The 11,432-nt window shown below is 38.7% G+C and overlaps 2 protein-coding genes across 9 annotated transcripts; both read right to left on the bottom strand.

The window, feature by feature from the left end:
• Positions 1 to 14: 14 nt before the first annotated feature.
• On the bottom strand, positions 15 to 6,587 carry LOC124175565. Of its 8 annotated transcripts, none has more exons than XR_006869198.1 (6): positions 6,370 to 6,587; positions 6,170 to 6,288; positions 5,325 to 5,556; positions 5,171 to 5,189; positions 3,747 to 3,851; positions 15 to 2,536 (listed from the first exon to the last, which is right to left on the bottom strand). XR_006869198.1 is itself a non-coding variant. In XM_046555958.1 (5 exons), the coding sequence occupies exons 2-5, from the start codon at positions 5,520 to 5,522 to the stop codon at positions 2,885 to 2,887; spliced, it is 582 nt and encodes a 193-aa protein (XP_046411914.1). In that variant the 5' UTR covers positions 5,523 to 5,556; positions 6,170 to 6,587; the 3' UTR covers positions 15 to 2,884. The 8 variants fall into 8 exon arrangements, 4 of the variants coding, with proteins under 4 accessions (XP_046411914.1, XP_046411913.1, XP_046411915.1 ...); XR_006869199.1 differs by having other exon boundaries at positions 6,380 to 6,587; XR_006869200.1 differs by having other exon boundaries at positions 6,390 to 6,587.
• A 567-nt stretch (positions 6,588 to 7,154) lies between these two features.
• On the bottom strand, positions 7,155 to 8,217 carry LOC124175566 (dynein regulatory complex protein 10-like). Its single transcript, XM_046555961.1, has 3 exons — positions 8,106 to 8,217; positions 7,909 to 8,038; positions 7,155 to 7,799 (listed from the first exon to the last, which is right to left on the bottom strand). The coding sequence occupies exons 1-3, from the start codon at positions 8,129 to 8,131 to the stop codon at positions 7,605 to 7,607; spliced, it is 351 nt and encodes a 116-aa protein (XP_046411917.1). The 5' UTR covers positions 8,132 to 8,217; the 3' UTR covers positions 7,155 to 7,604.
• Between the last annotated feature and the right edge of the window lie 3,215 nt (positions 8,218 to 11,432).

The raw sequence follows: 11,432 nt of genomic DNA, 5'->3' as shown, positions 1-11,432 counted from the left end.
GAGATTAGGAGCACAAAAATTTATTCATCTCATTGTACAATGTTACAGCATACTTACACAACTATGATGACCTGTTTTTGATTTTCATTGATGATTGTCACTTAGCTTATTTAATAATTCATTCGCTTTTCATAATAGCTATGTCCCGGAGGCTGGAAACTGCGTTTTTATATCGTATTTACACATACAATTAAATGCTCTCTAATATAAAGATATACAATATCGCTTATACTACACCGTTGATATAACTTCATATTTAATATTACATTGGTATTATTTTAAGTAGAAACAGTATACAGTAAACAAGATACAATCGGTTTACTAATAGAACATTTCCCAACTGTCTCACAAAGCCTATTCATTCAGATGGTAACGGATATTTTGTAACAGTCAATAAACGACAAGTACACGGAAGGAAAGGATTATTATTCATGTCGTGTTGAGTCAAGAGTTCAATGGTTGAATCAGGTAATGAATTTCTTGTCTTTTGCATTGACTGAATATTACAGTTTTCCAAGCGCCCAAAACGTATTCTTCGAATAATATCATTTATAATTCTGTTGACTCATAATTTTGTGGGGTAGAGTTCACCTCCTGGTTGTCGTTATACTAATGTTTATGATGAATATGTTCTATACTTGTTTTAAAGCATGTGGTGTGTATTTTACTTCGTAAATAAATTAGTGCAACTGATTCAATGACTTACGCCAAACAAGCTCTGGTTTAAGATCACCAAAGCATGGCATTCAATTCATGTACCTGAACTTTTTACTGGCCAGATTCATGTACTCCTTTTATTTAGAGTACCTAATTGTTTTTGTCAACAAACATGCGACTCATAGGAACAATACGTAAATTTCAAATAAAATGATATTTAGTTTACTCAATTTCGGAAACACGACAAAAGATTCACGTGAATCAATACTTGACTCGATCACTCCAAGAAAGGCTTTCGTTGAACGAAGAAATTCGCTTGACCAAATCATATTGACAAACTAGATAAATCGAAATTATTGAATTGACGTCATCGTATTTGGAACAAATGAAGAGTACAAGATCGAAGTTAATTGACTCCAATAAAATCTATTTTGTTGGTTCACGAATTCCTTTCCTTCCGCGTAGTGGCCAAGACTGTTTTTCTTTCGGTTTCTCTGCTTAAAATCTTAGTTAATCAGAACAGAAAATTACAGTTGCAAATTTTATTGATCCGTTTTCGTTTCTACAATCACTGCCGTGAGCCTTGAAAGTAACAGTTATAGCTTCGGCAGTGAATAGTAGTGATACTGCATTATCGATTCAACCGCGGTCCACAGTACTGCAATAAAATTAACCTACAGCTATACAGAAGTACGTATCACGTCAGTTGTTCAGCACTGCATGTGACCTGAATTTCATTCGGACGAAATCGATCACTCTTTTTCAACGTTTTCAGAGGCTGTGTAACGTAGCTTGACGACCACTTTACAAATATGAACGATTATCACCGTCGTAACAGCCATCCAATTCGAATTTTATACACGTAAAACGTTAAAGTGCCTGCGTAAAAAGCTCAGAGCTTATTTTTATTTCGAACAACTAATGCTGTGCAGAGTTCAAATGGGGACGAGGAATTTTTTCCGTTAGTTATAGCTATAACATTGCAAGATCAAGAAGATATGCACGATATCCATATACGTGGTTTTTGTACATTTATTGTTACACGAATGTATTGGTCGATAATGTGGCCGAAAGCTTCGCTGATTGTCAGACGAGCGGTGTAAATATATATATAGACATATTCATAATTAATTCTGTTCAACTAATATTAACAGTTTCTTAAATATATATAATTTCCTGCACACTTTTTGCTCTCCACTTTCATTATGTGTACTCATCGCACTGTTTTGTTTGTGTTTTACTTCCGTCTTTTAGCAAGGGTGTTATTCACAATCAGATTGTTCAATCCAATTATACAGTACACTGAATATAGTATAGTCACCTCGTGTTATAATTTCACTCGTTATATAGCCGACGATCATTATTCACTCGAGTGTTCTCAATAAAGCAAGGGCGGTCGATTTCCTTACAGCCCTGCAATCGGGTTCATAACTCGAGGCTACCGAAGATCGGTTTTGAAAACTGCATCATTTTAAAGAGCGTACGATGTATATGTATTAGAATATAAAATAACTAACGAGAATCCTGATGTATGATGTTCAGCAACGTTTTTCAGATCAGCTACTTTAGTCTCCATAAAAGTGAACAATAATTGTTCGATGGTAAAAAAAACTGTACGCTTATCGTATAGATTCGTACCATAGTTAGTTAGTACACATACATACGTAATGTGATATTATACACATATGAACATAAATCGGTTACTTCATCGTCTGTCGATCGTTTGATCTTTTACGAAGTTAGCTGTGAAATTGAAAAATTTACTTTATCGGTTACATCGACGAACGGTACGTCGATTGAGTGAGGGAGAATTCATTCCTGAAGCCCGCGGGAGCTGGCTAAGGTCTCGTAAAGCGATAGGAGGCCCAGCTGATAAATTCTAAGGAAAGAATAAACGGAGAGAGTTTTCAATACAGCTATATTGTGTGGAAGGTTACACCGATCGCCATCTACCACGGCATCGTCTACTGACAATACGAATATATTCGACTTAAAACTACAATTGCCATACCTTCATTTTCGAACGAATCGCGAAAATCATGCTATATGCAAAACTACGGTATGCCGATTTACTTCTAACACTATAACATAAACTGCGTTTCACCTGCAAACGCACAGTCACTACAATCGCATGCACGCGTATCAGGTATGAATAACAACACCATGTTTAAAAATAGAGCTTCAGGTAAGATTAGATCACGCAATGTTCAACCCTGTCTCACTGTAATCACGTTCCAACAAAAACATTAATAGAAACTATTTCTAAACACTCTCTTATATGTGTACATCTACACACCGTACATGTATACAGTACACTCTCCCTATACCAACGTTTCGTTGATGCCCTGTGGCCTCGATCTTCTAGATGATCAATCGAATGCAAAAAATCCCAGCGAATCACTGCGCAAAGGTTTGCGTCCACGAAAATACTCTGCGCATGCGCTCTGCGCACGCGAAGAATCGGAGTGGGGGCATCGCCGAAGCAGTCTCAATAAAAAGAGAGTCTACTGTACCGTGCGAACCGTAAATGTGTAAGTAAATATATATATCTATATATGATATAAAATGTATTGTGTAGTGTACAAAAAACTGATCTGTAGTCGATATTTTTCTTTAATCTGAATTCTGAATTAACAACTCTGAAGTGATGTTTAACCGTCATTTTCAAATGAAGATACGCACGGAATGACTCGGTTTTATCAAATACTTTTCGAAGTGATAGTCTGAAAAATCAATTTCAAAGTCTTTCAAAGGATGATTTTCGCCAGCGGTGCATGCACTGAAGTGAATCGATGTATGAGGTAATGATTTCTTCGACTGAATTTCACTCCCACACAGATTTACCCATCCATCCGGTAGCCAAGTTTTGATGTTGTGACCCGTGATGATGATGGCGATGATTAAGATGTGGATGATGATTTGGTGTAAGTCGTGGTGGTGTAAAAGCTTCTTTGGATTTTTGTAGAATAGCTTGTCGTGTTTTATTTATTTTTGGGAATAATAATTTGTTTGCGACGGTGTGCTTGTAACCAAACAAACATGTAGAGAGAAGGATAGATTCAGAGACAGCTTATTGTTCTACGATTTACCATTGGTCGTGATGCAGGGACAAACTGCATTCAGAATTCGGTTGCAGAAGCCCCGAGCCCGTGAGTTCCAACCGCGGATACGATCTCCCCCTCTCAAACTACTTCCTGCGATACGTCCGGTAATTTACAATTACGTACTTTTTACATAAGAAATATTATATTCCTAATTCCTCATTGTTGCTTTCCCAGTTATCTAATCTTTTGGCATTCGTTTTCTATCAATTGGTGGATCTTTCGAATTGAACAAAAGCCCTTTTGGTGTAGCTTTTCACGACTCCGAGTACGGATGTGCGGGTTCCCGAAATCTTGGGAAAAAAAGTCTGGGTTAGGATCGGGTTTTTTGGAAATCCCGTAATCTTCGTAAAACCCAAAATGTTCGGGAAACCAATTTGTTGTTGAGAAATTCGAAACGTGGGTTTCCTAACTTAACTAATATTTATAGTGTATGTCAAATGCTAAATACTGATGGTAAATAGTATATCTAAATAACACCAATACTTTCAGTAAAAAGTATATCATCTTTCATCGGGAGATCCGGGAATCACGAAATATCGGGAACCCGAGCCGAAACTAATACACGAAGAACTCTGGTACCCGCACAGCCCTAGTTCCAAGTAATGATTATAAACTAATTTAGTGCACGAATAACGACTAATTTTCTGTATCTACGTGCAGTGCATTAAATTACGGCAATACCGAGTACATTAAAGTATTTTCTAGGCACAAAACTATCTGACCTTATTACGCCCTCAATCATAAAACTTGTAACATTTGCCATGTATCCGCATGATGCGAAAAATATGTGACGATTTCTAGCAAATATAGCGAAGTAAAAAATAAAAAAAATTCAATTGAAAGAGATTTTCATTATCTAGTCATTTTTGCCCAAAACCTCGCACCCTATACAAAATTTCGATTCAAAGATTGTGCGAGATAATTTTGAAAATTTTTTGTCAAGTTTTGAGTAGTCAATTTACGAATGAAAATATTGAACAAACAACAATTGACTATTTTGTAAATTGAAGGTTACAGAAAACAATTGACAATTCAAAAATTTTGTTAAAAAAAAAAAATTGTTGAATAAGATCCGAATAGCAAAGAAAGGTTTTAATCAGCCATGGCATTGAAAACCGTTCCACTTTGACGAAACATTAGCAATCGTAGCTTGTAAGCAGATTCTAATTTCAACGTTGTACAAATATTTGCCAGCGGCTGTTATCTGAGTATGGCACTATATATCAGTGGAGTTTCGGTTAAAACAAAAGAAATCTGAGTCAAGTACCGAATACGTTCGAATGAAACCTACGTTATTAAATCAGGCTTTACTTCTAGTACGGATTTGCCAGCTATAATAATCTATCCTTGATCGACATGACGTACGAAAAAGGAGAAAACTGATTCAATAATAATTTGTGAAGATTTACCTTCGTCGGCTTGGAACTCCTGAAACAAAAGTAGAGAAGAAATAAGCTCAAATCAATGCTCGTTTTATAATTTTCAAAACAAGCTACCTTGTTCTCACAGTGCCGGAAAGGAGAGAACAACGCTCTGTTGCAAACTCTCAAATTACGTAATTACCGCTTTTTGACACTTCCGTCTAGAGGCCTCGGTGGTTGCGGACTCAATGACTTCAGCGACGAACCTTGTGGTTTCCTTCATCAATTCCTCATCGTCCTTGAATGCCTCTTTGCGTTGCTCCAGACCTTCGGATAACAAGCCTCGCTCGACCTCTTCCATTATCGGAGAATGAAACGTCAACGTCATTTTCTCACTCATTATAATCCAACTTTGTCGTTGTCTCTAACTAGAGCTGCGGGAATTAGCCAGTTAGCCATTAACTCGAGGGTAACATTGTTATACAACACCAATGACACCATCGCATGCAACCTAAATTCGTTCAGTGAAATCTTAGTGCTCATGACAACAGGTGTAGCGTTTCATAATCTAACTGTCACGGTATACAATCCGTAGATAAACTTTAACTCCACAGGATAAGCGGTACGCTTTTATGAACATTTTGAAGTATATTTGGGAGATGGGGAACTGTCTGACATTCTTGCAGCTACATAAATCTCAAAATTATTCGCACGACGCTACGTGAGAAAAAAGCAGGAATGCGAGACGAAATAAATTTTTAATGAAACTAGTGATCATAGCAGTGTTCGATTAAATACTTTATTCAAATTCTGTAACGGTCCAGTCCTTGTTCGACGTTTATTGACCGCAGAGAAAAATACCAGGAAGAATTTTATTCTTTCTTAAGTATTATTCTCTGTCGAATGAAACTAAACAATGTGGAAGTCGGTATCGAACAAGTAGTGCATTACGCTATAATTCAGCAAGAACGTTTAGCCGTTTTGATACCTCTCCGTGTTACTTCCCTCCAAAACTTTGAGGACCATGCGATGTCTAAAATGTTATACCTGCAATCCTTCAAGAGATACTGTCCATCGATTGATATCTCGCTTTGAAACGCTCCGTTATGCAGACACACTCACTCATGGATATCCTCGGTGTTATTTTCAAAGTTAATTAGAAACGTCTGTAAATGACGATACTGACAGTGCCAGTCCGAGTGTGTGAAACTAATTACAAGTTAAGAGATTCGGTAGAAGATTTTAACCATCTGTTACCACAGTTTACCGGATAGTCGAATTATAGCCACGCAACTAATCGTCCAGTGATGTCGTTTTCATGGTGTGACACTTTGTTGTTACCATTTTTGTTTGTTTTCAAGCTGATGTTCGGAACCGATGAACCGCAATACACGTAACTCCGAACGACGAAAGCTCGACGTAATGATCGACACTCTCAGAGCCCGGCTCGCCGAACTACGAATCACCCCAGCCAGGCTCTGAGGAACTCCCGCAATTGAGACATGCGCAAAAGAGACTAACCGGCTATAGGTACATGTGCATACCCGCACACATTTATATTCTCTCATGAACTCACGGCACGTTATCGGAAATATCGAAGGTCTGCGTATTCAATTATAGCGAGTTTAAACTCGATCTTATATGTAGCTGGTTCCGCATTTCTTATACGTATGTGGATGTCATTTCTAAGATGCTTTGCCACGCGAAGTGGTAAATTTTTAGGATACAAACTTCAGTAACAAAGTATTGATCGGAAAACTTTTTTCAAATTAGTGTCCAGTGAATAAAGGATGGAAATCAGGGAAGATATTCGCGGTTTATCTACTCTTAATGCGAAAATTAGAAGCAGTCTTGCAATTTTCGTCTTCATCGAGGGAAAAGAAAATATGAACATCGTTACATTCCATATACTGTCAATTAATGGTCTACAGGTAACAGCGAATTAAAAATTGTAACTAGTACGTTGTTTTTATAATACGTACACACATTCATGTATATGTATAAACACGAATGTAAAGCATGTGTCCATAAATCTTAGCGGATAGTTTAACATATATAGATCAAAGTTATGTTATAGATCAAAGCTTTCACCTCTCACTAAAGCTCAGTGGTGATGAAAATTTCTAAATATAGTTTAGGTACGAGAGAAACCTTCAACGGAGGATCAATACGCACGGTATTCACTTATCTCCTAATACTGATGCTGATGTATAGAGTTAGGCGATTACGCGGCATCCTGAAATTACGGCCAGCTGTGTATATTTTGTAAATTATCTAGCCACTATCGGTAGAACGCATCGATCCGTTTTTTGATTCTACTAAGTAACGTGAACCGATGAGCTCGATCCGTTCTTTTCAATTATTACAATGCTACTAGATTTGAGTTAATTTTCGTGAATCGATGAAGAAAACTCATTAGTTTAGTAATATTTGTACCACCATCTTCGAGACGATAAGATATCTATAACTAACAATTAGCGGTCTATTTCTTCCTGGACTTTTTCTTTTTTTTTGTGCTATGTCGTTCCCAGTACGCTCTCCATGCTTTTTGAATGACTCTAGCTGCACGATTTCGTACGAATATGTCTATCCTCTCATTCAGTATCTTGAGTGAGGTTTCTTCTTTTTCTCGTTGTAAATCATCGTGCAGTCTTCGTAGATCAACCATTACATCATCCTACGTGAAATCGAGAACAGAATTAGAAATTTCCCTTCAAACGTTCGCGACTCATACCTAAGAACACAAATGAGATTCTTTGGATTTTTGAACTCGCCTTATAACTTACCTCCAAATTTTTCCTTTGAGAACTGAGAAGCTCGAATTCACTGGCCAAATTCTCTAAGTCTGTGTGCCGACCGCCAATATCAGCGTCGTATCGAGCCACGCAATTTAAAAGCTCTGCTTCAACCTTACATCTCGAATGATAAAAAAAAAACGTACAAACATTAATTCGGCACAATTAGCGAAAAGTGAAATTCTTACCTTTTTTCTCTCAGCTTGTTTTCCATGCGAATATTATTACCACGCAAGTTATTGACCTTCCTTTCTAGGACTTCAATTTCGGAAATCAACGCTTGCCGCGTTGCGGCAGAATCTTTGTAAGAACGTATCATTTCGGTCTCAGATTCGATTCTAAATGTCAGAAAAATTATTTGAGTCAATTCAGGACACGGGAATTCAGAGTGAACCGGAATTCGCATAAACAGCTAACGCGCAGGGTTGTAAAATTTTGAATAAAAAAATCTTACACAATTCGATTGATATCATTCGCGATCTCTGTCGCTCTTTGATCGCTGACATTCTGGCATTCATTTATTTCTTCGTTCAGTTTGCTGATCAATTTTTCTTGTTCCATTTTTTGGGCTGCTAGAGCTTCGTTTAAGCCTGTAAAAACGAGGATGAGTCTGGATCATGTGTGTACTAGGATACTCAGTTCAACATTTGAGTAAAATTACTGATATACTACATTTAATTTCCGCTTCGGCTTTCCTGCAGCTTCTAGCAGCATGGCGTAACTTCTGATTTTTTTCCTGTAGCTGCATCGGCGAAACTTTTATCTGGCCTTCTGTGTAATCAATGAGAAATCGTAAATTAATTAAAAATTCATAAGCGGCCCGCGATATGTCCGTTGGAATGATGTGATTGCCTAACCCTGCATGGCAATCGTTGCAAGTTTCCTGAATCTCCTGAATTTTTTAAAAGAAACACTTGACGATTATAAACGACAAACAGCATTTATAGGTGCGATCAATCGTCGTTAATTTAAGACTCACCTCGTGCAGCGAAAACTGTTGATCAGCATCTTCTGAACCAGATATCTTTACCATGACAGATTTTGAATCGGGTGCGAAGAAGCTCGAGCCTTGCTTCTCCGACAGCTATAAGATCGAAGAACCCAAAACATTCAATGCAGGTTTTTTCCAATCGTAAATTTAGGAGGTTGTGATTCATTAGGGTCATTTGATTAACGAGTGCAGGTTGTCATTTACCGATCTCTGCATGGTCTCGGTTGTTGCTTTCAGAAGATTAATTATATCCTCAGCCACAATGTTTATGTCACGGAGATAATCGATTCCATCACCCTTTGGCACAATACTAGGTCTAGATTCTAAGAGATTAGTCATCAGCTCGTCGTTATGCTCTTCGTAATTATCACCATCAGCTGCTAGTTTTCCCACCACAGCGTGGTTCATTTTTGATAACGACTATTGCTCAAGCGGAATGTCCACTAAAGTGGTGTTATGCTTATGTGAAAGGACTAACAACATTCCAGACACGGTTCGCCATATTGAAACATACTTTTGTTGCTATAGGAACCAGCATAACAGAGAAATGACTTGGTACGCGGGAAAAGGAGTTACCGTTTTTACTGCTGATGGATAATCGATTTCGTAAATGAAGTAGCAACTTTAGCAAAAGATGAAGGTATCCACGTCAGATGTGCCATGAAAACTGTCAATTTTGACTCTAATAAACAAACGAGTCGATGGCCTCTACTATCAATTTACCGTGAAGTAGAAAATGAAAAAACACCGGTTCTAGTGATTAATCACTTTTAATAACGATACATGCCACAAATTCTCGGCACGGGCGTCTAGGCACGCCTCGCGGCTAACCTACCCATCTTTTGAAATAGTCAGTGGGCAAAACGGAATCCCTTCTTCGCCAAAGTTAGGGTGATAAGATGGCTGCAAAGACAGCAAAACCTACCTCAACGGCTAAAACTGTTGGCGGCAGTGTTGGTGGCCAGAACGCTGGCACAGCCAGCCTCCAGTTTTCGTTGCCACAGATGTTGGATCTTGCCCTAGGCACACCTGAGGTAGCCAACGATTTACCACTTCGCATATCCTACCCTCGTTGATTCGCTTTAAAGTCATATAGTTCTCATGAGCGTATCAAATTCGAACGCCAAATCAGCTGGTCAAATTTTCCACGATTATGTGTTCCTGTAACAGCCATGACATTATACATAAACTGGAAAGGTTTTATGGTGTGAAATTGTGACCTCAGGTTGGAACAGTGAACTTGAACATTCTGCACAACTTCCTCCACGTGCTTTTACATCAGGTAAATCTCCGAACAACGAAGGTCGAGTACCGTGGTGAGGATGCTGCCCGTTTGCAAGTGAGTATTTCTGACTAAGAAGAGTCGCCCAGTGACTTTAATCCAGTCTTGGAATTCTTATATCCGCAGAATGTAGTTACGAATGCCAGAACAGGGCCGTCTCTGCACCTCCACGAATACAACATCATTGAGAGCTCAGGGAGGGTCAAGCAGCGGATCCATAGCACTGAAGACGTTACCGTCAAAGTCGACGTGTACACGGAAGGTACCTTAAGGGTTTCCGAGAGTGTTTTTCAGTTTCAGTGTCTGGTCCTCAAGTAACTGACATCGTTAGATCTATGATTCATCGTGTGTATTTCCCTTGAAATTACCCTAGAATCAAAAACTCCTGGGACCAAAGGTACCAAGAGTGCAAAATCTGCTGCCAGCGCTCCAGCTAGCGCTCGTGGAAAAGGAGTCAAAGAGCAAGGTTTGTGAGTCGCTTATCTGTCGATTTTCATAAACTATGCATCGATGTAATCATATTTACAGTGATCTGTATGAGAAGGGTGCGGTAAGACAATACTCGAACATTCGCAAGCTCTTCGAGAACGCACATAATTTTGATTATCCCGGTAAAAAACACTTGTACAGCATAATAGTTTCAGCTTCTGAAGCTTCGCTGGAATCGAGACCTTCGGTTGTCGGAAATGGAGCGAAAAAGACCAAGGGGATGAAACAACAAGTCGGTGGTGGTTCACAGAGTGAGGCTCATTCCGTGATTTTTGTGGAGCCAGTAGTTGACGGAGCTATGCCAACGGCACTTGGATTCAAACAGCTCGAAGATACCGTAATTATCAAACAGAACTTACGGCGGGTTATTTAGACATCGATTGGAATTTCCCGAAGAGTAGGAATATACCAAGTATTTCATTTTTTTATACAGATACACAAACTGCAGGCAGACTTTCGTGCACTCGAAGAACTCGCCACGACGCCAGAGATGATCGAAAGACTAAAGACGAATAGTACAGATCCCGTGACGGACATGTGGCACGTTATAAACATAACAAAACGATTGGATGCTGCTGAGCAGGGAATAGACAAGGTAGCTTTGTTTGCTGTGCTACTAAAGTTCTACGAATTGTAATCAATTTTCATAAAAGAAATGGCATTATGTTGTCTCGATCACGTTTCCAGATTACGACTATGGTGCAAGACCTGATCAAGAGTGACAAGGTAATAACCCTGGGTGGCAACGGGGGT

The sequence above is a fragment of the Neodiprion fabricii genome, chromosome 2 (genome assembly GCF_021155785.1).
Source record: "Neodiprion fabricii isolate iyNeoFabr1 chromosome 2, iyNeoFabr1.1, whole genome shotgun sequence".
NCBI classification, from domain to species: domain Eukaryota; kingdom Metazoa; phylum Arthropoda; class Insecta; order Hymenoptera; family Diprionidae; genus Neodiprion; species Neodiprion fabricii.
The sequence above is the reverse complement of the archived record's forward strand: the minus strand, read 5'-3'. Positions and strand labels throughout refer to the sequence as shown.